The sequence below is a fragment of the Ranitomeya variabilis genome, chromosome 5 (genome assembly GCF_051348905.1).
Source record: "Ranitomeya variabilis isolate aRanVar5 chromosome 5, aRanVar5.hap1, whole genome shotgun sequence".
Taxonomy (NCBI): Eukaryota; Metazoa; Chordata; class Amphibia; order Anura; family Dendrobatidae; genus Ranitomeya; species Ranitomeya variabilis.
The window spans coordinates 172,117,855-172,135,370 of record NC_135236.1 but is presented as its reverse complement, the minus strand read 5'-3'; the positions used below and the strand labels follow the sequence as shown (position 1 = coordinate 172,135,370).

At 41.8% G+C, this 17,516-nt stretch overlaps 2 protein-coding genes across 5 annotated transcripts in view; both read right to left on the bottom strand.

Moving 5' to 3' along the window:
* LOC143775402 (cell surface hyaluronidase CEMIP2-like) overlaps positions 1-17,516 on the bottom strand; it is a 123,693-nt gene that overhangs the window by 22,154 nt on the left and 84,023 nt on the right. For all 4 annotated transcript variants that reach the window (XM_077263506.1, XM_077263505.1, XM_077263507.1 and 1 more), the window contains 10 exons: positions 16,265-16,434; positions 15,116-15,325; positions 14,662-14,867; positions 14,388-14,457; positions 14,120-14,248; positions 13,942-14,027; positions 13,075-13,206; positions 11,734-11,769; positions 10,948-11,100; positions 8,988-9,165 (listed from right to left, as the gene is read on the bottom strand). In XM_077263506.1, coding sequence (XP_077119621.1) covers positions 8,988-9,165; positions 10,948-11,100; positions 11,734-11,769; positions 13,075-13,206; positions 13,942-14,027; positions 14,120-14,248; positions 14,388-14,457; positions 14,662-14,867; positions 15,116-15,325; positions 16,265-16,434 — 1,370 coding nt within the window. The remainder of the gene's footprint in view (positions 1-8,987; positions 9,166-10,947; positions 11,101-11,733; positions 11,770-13,074; positions 13,207-13,941; positions 14,028-14,119; positions 14,249-14,387; positions 14,458-14,661; positions 14,868-15,115; positions 15,326-16,264; positions 16,435-17,516) is intronic.
* Positions 1-17,516, bottom strand: part of CEMIP (cell migration inducing hyaluronidase 1) — a 133,838-nt gene that overhangs the window by 111,523 nt on the left and 4,799 nt on the right. The window lies entirely within an intron of this gene.

Below are 17,516 nucleotides of genomic sequence, written 5' to 3'. Positions count from 1 at the left end.
TACTCTCAGTCCCGATCCGGCTCTATCTCATCCGTAACTTCTATTGATGAATCAAGTATTATATCTGATCACTCAAGGAATAAGCAGCCAGCCAGAAAGATACAACCGGGCAGAGTTGCCAAGAAACGAAATTTTAATAAGAATAAATTTTCACCAACAGGGATATATGACTGCAAATCCAAATCCTCTGACTTGGAGGTAATTAATTTATCATCCCATCATCTCTCCCAAACACAGGTGGAACTGTTGAAATTGGGTTTAAATTTTGTACCCTGTAATAACTTTGACTTTTTTACAGTCCTAAAAGATACCCATCTCTTTTGTCGTAAGTTGATACTTAAGAAGCTATATAGTCAAAGGGATTCCAATCAAGATCTACCTGTGGATGCGGAATGTGAAGCCTTGGAGGCATTGGAAGATCTTTTGAGGGAGCAGGAGTCTGAACTTCCAGGTAAATTTCCCCTGTCGGTTGTGTCCAGATCCTCTTCATTCCCTCCCTTGTCTCTCTGTCCACAAGTTGAGATCTTCTGTAGACTTGTAACGGAGGATCTCAAGAAGATATCAAAATTTAGATGTAATGACAATCTTACACAGACACAGAGGAGAGCTCTGAAGGAATTACAATCATTGGATTCAGTGGTTTTTAAACCAGCAGACAAGGGAGGGAATGTGGTTATCTGGCCAACCGACAAATACGAGAAGGAGGCATTTCGACAGTTGAGGAACAAAACCACTTACTGTGTGTTGCCCCACAGCCCTTTACAATCCTTCACTAATGAATTAGAGGTGATTCTATCCTATGCTGGGGAGTCAGGGATTATTCCAAAGAAGGTCCTTGATGGCCTGCTTCCAAAATTTCCAAAGATAGCCACCTTCTACTTACTGCCGAAGGTGCACAAAGACGCTGTTAATCCCCCTGGCAGACCGATTGTCTCTGGCATGGGAGGGTTGTGCGATAATGTGTGTAAATTTATTGACTACTATCTAAAACCACTCGTGGAAACGCTCCCCTCCTATGTCAGAGACACTACGGATGTTCTAACAAGGGTCGATGGCCTGTCCCTCGAGGCGGGTATGCTTCTGGTTACCATCGATATCGAATCATTATACACGTCAATTCGACACAGCGATGGGTTAAGGGCGGCACGCTTCTTTCTTGAGACAACCAACTGGGATGGACATTTTTCGGAATTTATTTTAGAATTATTGGAATTTATTTTGAAGCACAATTTTTTTGTATTTAAGGATAATTTTTTTTTACAGTTACAAGGTACTGCAATGGGCGCGGCGTGTGCCCCGTCTTATGCTAATCTATTTTTGGGGTACTGGGAAAGAACCATCTTCCAGGGCGACGGGGCACATGCCGCGGACCAGGTGGTGGGCTGGTTTCGTTACATCGATGATGTACTTATGATCTGGAACGGTGACGAGACCAGCCTGACCCAGTTCATGCAGTACCTTAATCAAAATTGTTTTAATTTGAAGTTTACCTATTGCTGGCACAAAACTCGGATTAATTTTTTGGATATCACTCTTTGTGTTGCCGCAGATGGTTCTATTGAGACGGACCTCTATCGCAAAGAGACGGCCGTCAATTCTTTACTTCATGCCTCTTCAGCACATAACTACTCAACTATTAAGGCCATCCCAGTTGGTCAGTTCTTGAGGAATAGGCGTGTCTGCTCCACCGAGGCCCGCTTTGAGGGACAGTCCGCGACTCTTTCGGACAGATTCAAGGCCAGGGGGTACAGTCGTCGGTGCATCAAGGCAGGTTATAGACGGGCGAAACAGACCCGGAGAGAGGATCTGTTGGTACCATCTAAAAAGACCAACAAAGCACGGGATCCTGAGATACGGTTTATTTCCACAGCAAATTGCCGGTGGGATCGGATCCGTGATATTTTGACCAAACATTGGTCGGTCTTAATGACGGATAATGTTCTGGCGAAACATTTGTCTCCAGCCCCATGTATGGTACAGCGCAGGGGAAGAAATCTTAAAGACAGTCTGGTGAAAAGCCATTATGTGGCAAAATGTGATACCTTCTTGGCGAAAATAAATCCCAGACTGGGTTGCTTCCCCTGCGGGTCATGTGTCGCGTGTCCTAATATCCTTAGATGTGGGACCTTTTTATCATCTGATGGGAGCAGGGAATATACAATTCGTGATTATATTTCATGCAATTCCACCCATGTGGTATATTACGCTACATGTCCCTGCTCCCTGATTTATATCGGTCTCACATCTAGGGAACTGAAGGTTAGGACGCGCGAGCATGTTCATGACATTCTGGCTGCAAAAGAAACAAAGGATATATCAACTTTGAAAACCCTACCTAGGCATTTCCGCATGTACCACGGGTCTGATCCCACCGGTCTAAAAGTGAGGGGAATTGATAGGATTCATGGCGGCATCAGGGGTGGCAATCTGAAGCAACTGCTTGCACAATGTGAATGCAGGTGGATTGCCACCCTTGACACCATGTCCCCCAAGGGACTTAATGAACAATTGAGTTTTGTTCCATTTTTATGACACGCCTTTCCCACCTCTTATGTGCGATTGCTGTTCCACCACGACTTCGTCCTCATTGGTAATACTTTTGTGCTGTCCCAGCACTCAGTACAATTCTGACTATTGTTGTTTATCCTCTTTCCAGATGATTCCTTTCTGTGTTTTTAAGTTTTATTCTAATAAGTTTGTTCTCTTGTCTTTAGTTTTTATTAGTATGGGACGCTGCCGCAATGTGACCTGTTATGCGATCTCTCACCGGATTCGCCTGAGACCTTCTATGAATGAAACCGGATTTCAACTTTATTATTTTGTTATTTTTTATTTTCATTTTATTTTATTTATTTTCTTTATTATTTGATGTGTTTATTTTTCTTCGTTATTATTATTATTATATTAGATATCGTTCTTGTATTATTTTTTTCGTATTATTCAATTACTCATATATATTTATATATTCATATTCATATATATATTCATTATTGATTATTTGTCTTATTATATCTTTATATTTTTTTCTATTATTATTTATGCATACTATTTATTAGTATTATATATTTACTATTTATTTATTTATTTATTTATTTATTTTTTTTTATTTTTTTATTCCTGCTGTGTTGCATTTATATGTATGTGTACACGTCTGTAATTACTTATGTATTCACATATGAATTTATGTTTAGTTTTTGTATATCACTTATCATGTTTTCTGATGGGCCCCTGTCATGGTGCACACTGTTATGTTTTCACCAAGTATGAGTTTCTATTTAGTATAGCAGGAGGGGTTGTATGATCTCCATTAATGACATTTCACTATTTTAATCGTGCTTATGCACGTTATATCTCACCATTATAATATAGCGATTCCCATGGTTATCCATGGGTGGGTTTTGGATTTATTTATGTAGGCAGTCACTTTGTTTACAGCACTTTAAGCACTTTTCTTGTGGTCCCCGATATGGTGATCTGGGGAGTTAAACTATGTAATTCACAGCAGGCTTAGTAGTATTACTTACTTTGCGGTGATTCGTGCTTCTGATGGTCTCTGGTCAAAGACTTTCTTTTATTTACTCACATGTTACTTTGTAACATACTGGATATCATTTAGAAAATGGCGGCCGCCATGGACTTCGGTGGGAGGGTCTCAGGCTGTGCGCACACGTGCTCTAGAGTCTATGCACCTGACTTCCTGGGCGGTTATCATTAGATGCCGCACACACACCATGTGACGTCACTGAGCGGTTTTCCGCCCCCTGTGTGTGCGGCTCTGACGACCGCCGGGTATGATGGATCTGGACCTTGGACACATGTGCGCCGATGCGCTTGATGAGACTTCCTGTATGCGCCCTATTTTAACCGGTGAGAGAGTGAGCTAGCAACAAACCCCTTTTTGAGAAAGCGACCGCGAAACGTGCGTCAAGGGGGTGGTGTGTGGAGCGTGGTGAGACATCTCAGACCTAATGGGTAAGCTGCTTTATATGATATGAGGTGATGAGTCCTGTAGGCACTATGGCACTTTAGCTAGTGATATAACCTGCACTGTTGCAATTTTTTTTTTTTTTTTTCCATACTATGGCTCCCACAATAGCAGTCCTTGTGATATGATGTGATAGGTGTTGTCATCCGCTCCGCCACTATTATAGTGTTTCCTCCTCCACTAATCCTGTTATTTATATGTATTGTATTTATATTTGATTACTCAGTTTGAATTATATATTTTGATAATATAAATAAAATTATACAATTTTTAAATAAAATGCGTATTGGGACTTGTATACTCCGTTCTGTTGTTTTGTACCTGATAAACAATGAAGAGAATGGGGCACTTGCTGAAATGGTGCAACCTCTTATAACAGCTGGTCGTGAGGTTGCAGGACCACTACTGATCTAAAATGGTTGGCCCATCCTAAGCAGAGGCCACCATCGCCCCTTAAAAACCTCTTTCAGTAATATTTCAGGGAACTGTATCTACATCAATTTTCCCCAATGTCTTGTTACACTATTAGGGTATGTGCACACGTAGGTGGGATCTCTGTGGATTTTTCCGCACCTGTTTTTGTAAATCCGCAGGTAAACCACACTGCGGATTACCTGCGGAATTACCGCGGTTTTTGTGCGGAAAGAATTGACATGCTGCGGAATGTAAACCGCTGCATTTCTGCTTGTTTTTTTCCGCAGCACTGCAGATTTTGTTATCCATAGGTTTACATGGTACTGTAAACTCATGGAAAACAGCTGCGAATCCGCAGCGTCAAAACCGCTGCGGATCCGCAGCAAAATCCACAGCGTGTGCACATACCCTAACGTGCATTGGTTCAGGTGCACATAATGCAGCGCCCCAGAGTCCTGGTCGTTGCAGTACTGTGGCTCCGCCGCTAAGGGGAGCTATAGTACGTCTGATGGCACTGAAGGAGTTCATCTGACCAGGTATCACAGACACCAATACATTTCACAGTCTGGCCTCCAGGGGGAGCTAAGGGTACTATACATTAGGCCACTCCTCACAATCTGGTAAAACTGGGGGTTAGGCAGGAAGTTAGAGAGAAAGCTGACTGGGTTGGAACCAGGCAACACCTTGTGGCAGAGGGTGTTGTAGGGGAAGATTCAGAGGGATCCTGACAGAGGCCTAGCAACCAGAGAGAACGTTACGGGACCGCGCCTGCACGATATAGCGGCGGTACCCCAAGAAAGGATAAGAAGCGAGGTATATTGTGCTGAGTGAGAAACGAGATCAACGCAACAAGGAGAATACCAGTAGGAGTCGTGCTGTAAGACGAGGCAACATCCTACTGAGGCGCATAACCGGTGGCCGGAACGCCGAGGAAGTATAGAGCTCCAAGCCAAACTTCAAACCTACGGCAGGACAGTCAGTTATAGGCGGGCTGTCTCACCCAATTGACCTAGGAAGACACAGGGGGGTAACAACAGGAGTGGGGCGACGCTAGAGTCCCGGAAGAGCTCCGAGCCTCCCCGTCATACGGGTGCGTCCTAACCATAAGATCTGGGGGACGTGGAAGAACATCAGAATCGAGTTGTGAGGGAACACGAGAAACAGACACAACAGTTGTGAGGACTATCCCGTGGTGCTCAGCAGGGAAGGACTACAACACACAAGCGCTAGAAGGTAGGCACAGATTTCCACCTGCAAAGGGAACTCTGGAGGTGCCATCGGACCGGCCAGGCTTGCGTAGCCTGGTTAACCGTATTCCGGATTGAGGATCCTGAAGTCTTCAGTAAAGAGGTAAAGAGACTGCAACTTGGTGTCCTCGTTATTTACTGCGACCGGCACTTCACCGCACCATAACACCACCACCATTCCCTCCACCTTCATTGTACGCCCCTCAGCAGGGTCACGGACCGGGTCTAGCCACCGTGACAACCCCAGAACAGAGACTCAGAGGCCCGGTACCGGGTGCCCCTCGACCCTGCGGCAGTGGGGGCGCTACAATAGTCATCTCTTAAAATATAGAAGGGCAGTGTGAAACCTCGGATTCCTTGTAGTCATTTTTTGGGAGTGAACTCCTTTCAACGAGTGACTTTCTGATTTGCGAGAAACTGACAAATTGCACCTTTTAGCAAGTGTTCCTTTTGTGGTTTAGTTTTCAGGGTTTTTTACGTTAATCTAAGGCTTTTCTGGATTTTTTTAAAACAAATTCAGGAAATGGAACTTTTTTTTAAAAAGTCGCTAAATTAGGCGTAACTCTACTCCACTAACCTCCGGAGTGATTTTATGTACGCCAGCCATTTTGTCACATTTTCTTTCACCTTTTCCAACGAAAAAGTCACAAAACCAGTTAAAGACAGAAAAAAGGCTATTGGGTTTTTGCCAAAATGTATGCATTTTTAAGAAAAGTGACTTAAAAAAATGCAAATAATGAATGGGTCCCAGTGATTTCAGATGTCAGTAGTGCTCAATATCAATGACGTGACTTTGTCTGCTGTAACACAATGAGATCAATATAAGTAGATATTTTGCAAAAAGTTTTCTATCTGCATAACACAGGAGAGGTACAATCCACTGCAGTGACACTGGCAAAGCTATTATGCTGTGATTGAGAATCAGCTTAGCAGCCTGTATCATGATACCACTCAGTTACTCGCAGAGGAAGCACTCGCGATCATATTACACAATCCTTTCCTCTGTTCTAAGCTTACAAAATAAATCATCTTGTTTATTACAAGTCCAAAATGGCAGAATGACTTGAAATAACAAGAAAGAAGACAGATAAATATTTCTATTTTGGGAATTGTACATGCTGTTCACCCAGATGACCAAATGACACAGTTAGCAGGAATGGCGCCGGCCCAAAGGCAGAGAATGGAGAAAAAGATGTGAGCCTTTAGACATTGTATCTACCGTATGGTAAAGTATGAGAAGCAGTGCGGGACGGGAATCGCTAATCTGATACTCATATGTAAAAAATGACCCCCAAAGCTGTTTATGGGGTCTGGAAAATATTTCCACACTATGTAAAAGAAATGAAATTGGGAAATATTTTCAGAGTAGTGACTGTAAAACTGCACATGCTGATACTGACATGTTATTTTGGCATTTTACTGTTTGAAGCCATTGTACTTATATGCTGGAAATGATTAACTCCATTTTAGCATGAAGTGTATATTTTATAGGGCTCTTTTAGGTACATACAGTGTTTACACTGATCCTTATCACCTAATTAGTAGGAATTTAAAGGAAAATTCTAACCATAATTGGAGTTAATGCCATTCAGGTTTGAATCGAGTTAAGAGCAGTCTCCATTCTCCGCTATGCTATGATGTCTGTGAGGCTAAAACCTGGAGGCTCATCAGTTGAGTCTTCTAACAGAAAAGTTGCTTCTAGAGCCATCAATATACCAAATAAAACAATTCTGCAGGGTATGGAACAAATAGCATACATGTCAATGTCCTGAGACTCCTAGGTAAATGGGGGTGAAGTGTATTTAAACCCTGGGTGGGCTAGGCGTAATACCCAGAGAAGTGAGGGGTTGAGGGGACGATTGGGTTGGGGGTAGTTCTTACATGTCACCACAAATGTTGGCAACTATGATCTAGTTGGGTTAAAACCATTGAGACCACCACAGGCCCTATGAGCCAAAAAGATACAGACCCAATGGCTTCATCGTTACACATCAGCACTACCGGAGCGATGGTTTGCAGTGAAGAGAAGCACACACCCCCATTCACATGAAGGGGACGGGGTTGTAGTTTCGGAGCAGAATTGACTATAAAGTAGAGCTATGGCCTTTCTATTCTTAGGCTTGGTGGACCCAACAGACCAACGATCACTAATAAGATTGTTATAGCATATAACGGAGATGGGATATAGTCTGGTAGGAAAACCACTTGCAAGTGTCATGGGCCACAGGTGAGCCAGTATAGGGAAAGCTCTCTCAGCTGGTTAATGCATATGGTATCCCCTATAACGACTCCGTGGTACATGATAGTGCAGCTCACAGGCCTATAAGATAGTGACAGTGAGCAGGCAAGTACCGTATATGTTGAGGGTAATGTGCAGCTACAGAGGTATATATGCAATATATAGATAAGTCTGACATTGCTTATAAGCAGTACTGAGATGGCTGTGGTACAAATGGCTGCCCTGGTACACAACGCCAGGCAGTCTGCGCCAGCTGACATTAGGTCTCCAACAGCTGCAAGCCTATTACAATTCTAAGAGAAAAGAACATGCCTTCTCTTGAACTTTTTGGCATGTGGCCGTGGCATACTAGGTATTTTCTGATTTCCATTTCCATATTAATTGCCACTTAATCCTTATAATGAGAGATTTGTGTGCGGTCTACGTGGAGAACCTAATCCCAGTCAATATCTTGCAACAGTACTCAGGTCATTTGACTAAGGTGGGGAAATGTGGACATAGCTTCTTCCCCACATAGACATTAACTCTGTTTGAATAGGTTTCTTAAGATTTATGTTTGCATACAATTTTATGGATCTTAACTCTATGATAGCCAGCTGGAGCATGTTTAACAAGACTCACTCCATGATGGCTGGCTCTCCAGATACATCTTCTCTGGCACCATTTGGTTAATCATCATTGACTTCATGTCTGTCTCCTACAAGACTCAGCGGGTTTGGCATTTCAGGGTGTAGTCCTGAACTGGTTCAAACAATACCTCTATTTTATAATGGATAATGAAAAGCATATCAGCTCCACTGAATACAAGCTTAGGAGAAAGGTCAGGGCAACCTGCAAGACACACACAGCTACCAAACACATTTCTCCAAGAGTCGAGCTGCCAACACAAATAACCCTCAGACTGGATCCCAGCAAAATCCACAGATTCCTCAGCATGTTATCTGCTTTCCACCAGGCATAAACCTGGAGACTTTACTGAAAATAATCACACCGCTTTATGTAATGATGACCACATGTTTAACTATCACTATAACAATCAAATATAAATTCCATACAGATCATCCCTCTCTCTTCCCTTAAATTGTAGTCATACTTTACTCACACTTCTCTCCATCTTAACTTGAGAAATGTTATTTTGAGGAGTAATTTGCCAGGAATTCTTTAGAGAAAATCCGATTGCACTGGAAGGACGTTCTGCAGTTGGGACAAATTTCTTGAATGTGCATCTGAGAAGTCGGACTGGTCCATCATAGATCTGAAAGCCACGAATTGGGAATGTCCTAGGTGAAAAATAACAGAAATGTAAATCATATATTCATCCATCACATGTGCAAGCCTTCCTTCTAATATCTGACTTTCCCTTCCCTTGGTAATAGAATGTCCTTAGTTTGTGGCATCTCAGTCTATATAAAGTCAGAATATAAATCATGGCTACCGATTAGTAGTAGAAATGTTTAAAAGAGAATGTAGAAGTATATGTTCATGGCACAGCCTGCAAAAATATATCTTATAGACACTTGAGAATAGTTAAAGGGATTGTCTGAGAGTTTGCTAAAAAACCCAGCAGTGTATTTTCCTGCAGCAATGACGTGCTGCACCTCATCACTGGACTTAGCTGTGATGCTGACATAAGTGGCATGTGAAAGATGAGACTGTCACATGGATGTCCAGCATATCATTGCTCCAGGAAAATAAACTAAGACTGATAAAGACCACTGGAGCTGTGACGGCGGTGGGTGTGGACCCACTGTGCCACTGGCTAGGCTTACCCTGGAGGGGCGTGACTAAGCGACTACCTGATCTCCACTAGAGCCTTGGATGGTGAGGATAGGCTTGAGACGTTAGGCTAGTCACCAGGTGCCACTCCAGGGTAGTGCCCAGGCCTGCAGCAATGCAAGGCACAGAGAACAAAGACAGAGACGTGGCCAGACAGTCCAAGGTCAGGGCGAGCAGCACAAGTTCAAAATATGAAGCCGAGTACAGGAGCAGAGAGATCAGACAAAAAGTATAAACAAGCAGGTTCAGTAACAGAAAGAGGAATGCACCTTGACAGATTGCTAGAGATGGACTAAATCTAGGAACCTAAGTTCAGGTATGGTGTGGAGGGAGACACTGCCTAATTTATCCCCTGCTGGTAGGGGATACAGACTGGGAGGCAAAACTCTGCAGGACACAGCTGGTTAAATTCTGCAGAGTCTAGCCGTGCCTCCCTAAAGCCGAATGGAGACTTTGAAGCTACAGGGGAATATGGAAGAGCTGAGAGTGCTGCAAGAGGCAGTTCAGTGTGATGGCCTGACACTGGATGTAGCAGAGTAATTAACGCAGTGCGTAGGACGGCACTGAGAAGGAGTGCAAATTACCGTCGTGACAGGTGCATTGGAGCATTGGCACTGGAGCAGTAGGGGATTTAAATGGGTTGTCTCAAATTGATAAATGGGTAAAATTGGAAAGTATATCCAAATAAGAAAATCCTCCAGCCGTAGGTTCCAAATTAAAACAAAATCTTTATTCCAATATAATTAAAAAGATGACATCCTTTAGTACATCCAGAGTATAATTGGTGCATTTCCTAGACATCTCAGACAGTGACTCAGTCCTTATTCAAGGGTGAAATGGGAGGATTTTCTCATTTGGATACAACAGAGGGATTTTTAATTTTATAGTGCACAGCTCATTGACTATCTCACCAGTCAACATGGAGTCCCAGTTTGGCCAGTTACCTAAGTAAATAGCATAAGATGTGAGCAGGTTCTGTGCCTTACTACTTGGCCACACCGCTGTGAAGCTGTCCGGATCACCCAATCCAGCCAACTTTAGTCCCCATGCACTCTGCAGAGGCAAAGTTCCTTATGCTAAGAGCCTGGGAGAGACCACAGTTCAGCTCTCAATCTTGAGAAAACCCCTTTAACATTTGAGTAATATTACTTTTTAATTTCTATAACATTTCTGGCAACTAATATCATTTCTTACAATCCTTGTAAGATGCATAACCATAAATTAAGAATTTGAATTAATATTATAGTAGGAATGAAGCTGGAGATGATTTTGCAAAAGAAACGTACTTGTTCCGTGGCAGCGACCTCTGTTCACCTGATCCTCCACGTCCCCAGTAGCTGTTCTGTCCGCCATATGAACCCACATTGTCACTTTCCCCTACAAAGATGGAATCTGTTATCTCCAGACTTGATCCTTCATCAGTTGGGAATGTTCCATCACTGGAGATAATAAATATAGTCTTATAGCACTAAACATACAATAAACGCTACAAGTGCAACTATTACTTTATTATGACAAAAAATGGAGAACTTCTCCAGGAGAAACTGATAACCGTCTATAAAATAATTATGGGTATCGCAATACTACCAATGGAATCCCAGGTCGTCTTCCCAAGTATTACATTTCTAGGAATTTAATTATGAGGTGTGAAAACGACTGGTTTATTGCCAGGTATTACGGAGAGGGAGAAGGCTTAGCTGCAGGAAAGAGCAGCCTAGTACAAGATGTGCATACATTTACTGGTGATTCATGGCCCGGAGCAGACCTCACCAGCTGTATGTACAAGCCTTGGTAGCTGGGGCAGGAGAGGAGCTGCATCTCCCAGACGTATGAAGTGACAGAATGAGAGAGGAGTGGCGAACATGTAAAGAGGAAAGAGCTCATTTCCTTCTCAAAACACTTTAGTGTTTTCCAAGTTCTAGGTGGCAGAATTAGAGTAGGGAAATAAAAATAAGATGTAAAAGTGACAATATAATAGCCCTATTACAAGTATGGGATAAGCTCTAAGCGACTTTCCCATGTCTGTTACATGCCCTACAATACGCATTATCTCACGATAAATGGACTATTACCTGGCTAGTGTAAGTCCAATTCCATTGTCTGAAAACCTAGAAGAGCAGAACGGTCATAACATTAGAGCAAGGAAACTCCGTAGTAGACTTGTCTCTGTGTGTGGGCTGATAATCACAATAAAGGCTCATTCACATGTCAGTGATTTTTCTCATGTGCAAAAAAATGGTCTGCGTTATCAAAGTTTCATCAGCTTTTCTCAGATGACAAAAAGAAAAAATGGAGGTTTGTCAACCTTTCCGTATCGAAAAACAGACAGAATACGGAGGGCTTCGGAAAGATGTCCACTTTTTTCATGGACCTATAGACTTGCGTTGGTCAGATGATCCGAGACGGATCAAAATCGGACATGTCTCCTTGATTTTGTGCAGATCTCTCGGTCTGTGAGCATACACAAACATGTGAACAGCCTCAAAGACTATTATAGTTATGAATTCTATCAGTGAAAAACAAGGACAGAACTCGGACGTGATAAACTGATGTCTGGATGAGTCCTCAGACTTGCACTTTGGTCATAAGTCTCTAGTTTTGACCTAAAAACTATTCCAACAATAGCAAACACTAAAATTACAAAAATCTAATACTGAAGACCAAAAGAGACTTTTAGGCACACTGTCTATCATCCCATGTTACTTCAAAATAAAGTAAAAGTAGTCACAAAGTTTTACACAAGTAAATCTAATGTAACCAAACACTAAATGCACCGTAAAGGTACCTTCACACTCAGCAACTTTACAACGAGAACGACAACGATCCGTGACGTTGCAGCGTCCTGGATAGCGATCTCGTTGTGTTTGACACGCAGCAGCGATCTGGATCCCGCTGTGATATCGCTGGTCGGAGCTAGAAGTTCAGAACTTTATTTGGTCGTCAGATCGGCGTGTATCGTCGTGTTTGACAGCAAAAGCAACGATGCCAGCAATGTTTTACATGGAGCTAACGACCTGTGAGAACGATAAGTGAGTCACTGTTACGTCACAGGATCGCTCCTGCATCGTTCTGGAGCTGCTGTGTTTGACATCTCTACAGCGATTAAACAGCGACGCTGATCGGCTCGTTGTCTATATCGCTGCAGCGTCGCTGAGTGTGACGGTACCTTAAGTGTGCTATATACATTATCTAACGATCTTATTCCAGTTCTTGTAAGTGGTGTAATCTAATCCACAGACCAAAACTGGTTGTGCTCTCTATATTGTAAGGTAATAACTCCTGATTAATGCGTAATTTGGAAATCCAGTGACCCGATTGGCTGCTGTAGTTAAATCTTTCTTGTTCATCTAGGCTTTTAATGTTACCCTCATCATGGTAACATCTGTTCACAAAACAACTAATAATTATCTTACCCTGAGTTCCGGAATATTATGTCACCACCCCTGGCCCATGCACCATGATCATTGTTCTTGAAGGCTATGAGTCTGTCAATGAGAGCGGGCACTCGAGGCTTGGCTGGGTCTGAATCCTGGTGAGGACGGAAACTAAGAAACAAATGAAACCATTTAGCTTGACGAGAGAAGAGACAATTGATAAGAATAGATCAGTAGTACATCAGAATTATATATAAAGTATTCAAGCCACCAAAGCGATCCAGTGATCAATTCTTTATTGGTCAAAATACATAGTCAAACCAAGAAAAGTGACATTACAGCCATAGTTAGACCTTTATCATGCCAAGATATGAGAATAACAACTATTGTTTGTCATAATACCTTGGCTTAGTAGAGGAGTTGAACGGGCTGTGTGGGAAATGAGAGGCATTTTGTGCTCCAAAATGGTTCTATTATTCCAACATGTTTCGGTGACGCACCAAGGTAAAAAGCAAATAACCAAATTATAACTTGGCGTGACATAGGACATACTGTGGCTAAAACTATACTTTTCTTAGCCTTTTCTTTATTTTGACCAATAAAGAATTGATTATGAGATCACTCTGATACCTTGGATACATTTCTTTGTGGATTCATCGGAAACCAAGTGTTGTCCCGAATAAGTACGGTGTTAGTGGAAAGGAGTGTAGAAAGTCCATAAGAATATCAGAATTATACATAATTGTGGAATATTAAAACGTAATTTAACTCTAGTTACGCCAAACATACAGAAAGTACCCCAATCCAATTAAGCAATATCTGTTAGGTAACAACATTTCTGAAAACCAGCTATCACGACTGTGAGTAGCACAAAGGCTATTTGCAATGTAATGACTCAGTACTCACCGAGCATTATCTACTGTTAGATATTCTCTAGGGTTTTCGGCATTTGCCACTGTTGTCTTTACACCTTTCCCAATAAATAAACCAGCCTAAAGAAAGAAAACAAATCACAAGCTATGTTACATGACATTTATAAAATGACTACATGTCAGAGTATATACAGTACCATTGTAAGACTTGCCTTAAAGTTGGAATGTACTCTGTTGTTGAGGAATATTCCCAGAGGAGTAAATTCTGCATGCCCTTCTGGATATAAGCCCTCCGAAAGACCAGACGGTACTCGATGGAATATGAACCATATACCGACATCCTGTAGAGGCCAACAAATAACGATTGTGAGAACATATGTGCCGGAAAGGGTAACACCATCGATCACTGTTGGATAACTCTGGACTCTTCAGGAGCCATCATAGCATCAGACATTATTCTGTGAAGTTGCTCCTACTCACCTGTGCTCCTCCTGCGGCGTTCCCAATTAGGTTGTTATTAGGGTTCGAAATCCAAAATGTACTGACGGCCCTAGAAATAGTAAGAAATATTACCAAGTACTCCACGCCGGTATGCAGTGTAAAAATCTTCTTTTGTGCAGATTATTAATGCACAATGATTTAACACTTTATACACTATGTTACATAAATACATTTCATCAGTTTTATTCGCACTAGTTCATTAATTACTTAAATTAAACCAATATATAAGAATATTGCATTTTTCAAAACTTACATGCATTCTGCACTGGGCACTGGGATATAATCTCCATAGACATGTTCCCGCATTGCCAGACACATGGTCTCATTGCGATCAGTAGGCAGGATAGTGCCAGCCTTTGTGACCAATCCTAAATTATGGTAGAAGGTGTTCTTTTGCTCCACACCATCTTCTAGGAAGAAGCAGTGGCCAAGTGTGTCATAGCCTATTGTATCTCTTATCTGGAATTAGAGAAAAAGAAGACAAAAATGCATCAAAAATAAGAAAACACCATAAGGTTATAGTATAAACTGTACGCTCTAATTATCAAACATCAGTAATTACAGCCAGAGAGAGGCCAAAAGAACACGTGAAATAGGAAATATTCAGATGAATAGGAAACAAGTCACACTAAGTTGATCTAATGACACACAGAAATATCTCACAGTCCAAAAGAGAAATATCTGAAAAATTATTAGTATGGTCATACCAAGAGACCATTGGTCCCATGAATAGCGACACATCGGGAAAAGCAGTGATGGATGGCCAGATTGTCAATGTACGTTGGAGGGTTATATCCACCTTCCTCATCCACAGTTCCTGTCATGTGAAAATGCACCGGGTAACTTCCTAATATCTGCTGCCCCATGTTGGTGAGCTCCACTCCTGACAGGTGAACTGAAGCAAAGTGTCTCTGAATCTACAGAGAAGAGGACACATAAATTAACATTTTTATTAAAAAAATAAAATAAAATCTAACAAATAATTTACAAATTGTCCAAATTGCTTTTTGTAGACAGTATACCTATAATCGAAGTTACAAGATTACGGTATTGAGACTGTAGTACAACAATAATCCTGGTTCATAACAATTTAACGCATTTCATATACTTTGAGATTAAGGTAGTTGATCCTGTTGTAGTTTATGATATGGCTTCTCAAACCTTTCTCTAGGGGCTCATCAGACAAGCTTAAAAGGATAGTCCACTACTCGGACAACACAAACCCTTCTCAATCCCTATATTTTATCCCTGTTAACTAATAACACGTTTACTCACCGGCGTCGGTCCAGCAATGTCGGGACTGGCGCTCCCGAGGATCGTGTGACATTGCTATGAGAGAGCTGCAGCTCTCGCTTCCTCTGGATGTATGTGATTTGTCTGGCGGCTGGATGAGTGATGCCAGGGGTGATTGACCACAGGGATGGTGTGACATAATGTCATGTAATCCCTGGGAAAGCCAGTGCTTACACCACTGGATTGGCACCAGAGGTGAGGGTAACTGTTAGTATTTTACAAGAGGGAAACATGAAGATTGAGAAGGGGTTGTCCAAGTACTGGACAAAAACTGTAATATAAAACCAAGGCCTCATCAGACAGGGCAATATCATTCCATTTGTAGTTAAATTCCATTAATTTATTTTTTTATGTCCTGAACCCAGTGTAATATCAATCACATAAGTGCACAATGAGTCTTGTATGCTGCTAAATTACAGACTGATGCAGCCGTAAAAAGGAGTGTGCAGAATATGATCAATTCTATGAAAACTGTCTACGTCGTGGCACCTCACCATCCACAATAAGGAGACTGGCAGTCTGAAAAGCACTCGTGCCCAATGGGAATGAGTAATATATTTTACCTTAACTTGGCCTCCAAAGGTGTCATAATTAAAGAACTGGCAATGGTTATGGCCATAACAAGAGGCTTCCATTTCTCCCTCTATACGAATATTCCGTGTGAGAAGTCCGACCTCTGCTCTCATATCAATGCCATCAACCACTTCTCCAATATGCAGGTACAGGGGGAAACCTGGAGAACAGATTTCACAACGGTATTAAAATTAAGCAATCACTCAATATTTATTTTAATTTGATATATATAACTTGAAAGTTTCCTCAAAAACAAAAGCGAGAGTAGCTTAAAACACACTACTTGCACATACTTTGGAATACTGTACCAGTCATTGGGTCACAGGGATCGTGACTGTATGGTTAGACTGGTTGGGCAGCATTTCTTTACATTGAAAAAAAAAAAATATATGAAACGTGGTCTACAAGTAAGCAAACACTTAGCCTTATAGGACAGCTGACGATTACATACTGGAGATTATGAACACCATTTTATTTATTTATTTTACTCAATTATACATCGCCAATAGTTCCACAGCGCTTTACAGACATCATCAACACTGTTCCCATTGGGGCTCACTATCTAAATTCCCTACAAGTATGTCCTTAGAGTATGGGGGAACAAGGCGAAAACAAACAAACTCCGTGCAGATGTTGTCCTTGGTGGGATTTGAACCCAGGACCCCAACGCTGCAAAGTAACAGTGCTAACCACTGAGCCGCTATTGATACAGTAATACAATCAAAATGTATAAGCTAATAACAATAAATCTTCACAGCAAGTGGAAAAGAGAGACAGCGCCAGCCAAAAGTAAATGTCTCTTGTGATGCCATCTAGTGGCCAATATAAAAACTGCACTTTCAAAACTGACTTTATAGGCAGAGCAATAAAAAAATGTCTAAGGCCATGTTCACACGATCCTTTTTTTGATCCTTTTTTTTTCAGGTCCTGATTTGGAAAACCCGCAGTGCAAAACTGCACTGCTGATTTTCCTGCAGTTTCTTCTGCAGATTCCTCTGCGGGTTTTCAACAGCACTTTCCTATTGGTGCCTGTTGAAAACAGGAGCTGAATCCGCAGAAAGAAGTGACATGGTACTTCTTTTTTTCTGCAGGCAAATCCGCGCGGATTTGCCTGAGAAAAAAAGGATAGTGGGCACAGCGGTTTTTGTTTTCCATAGGGTAACATTGTACTGTACCCTGCATGGAAAAAGGATGCGGATCCGCAGCCTGAAAAGCGCTGCGGAACAGCAGCAAAAAAAGGAT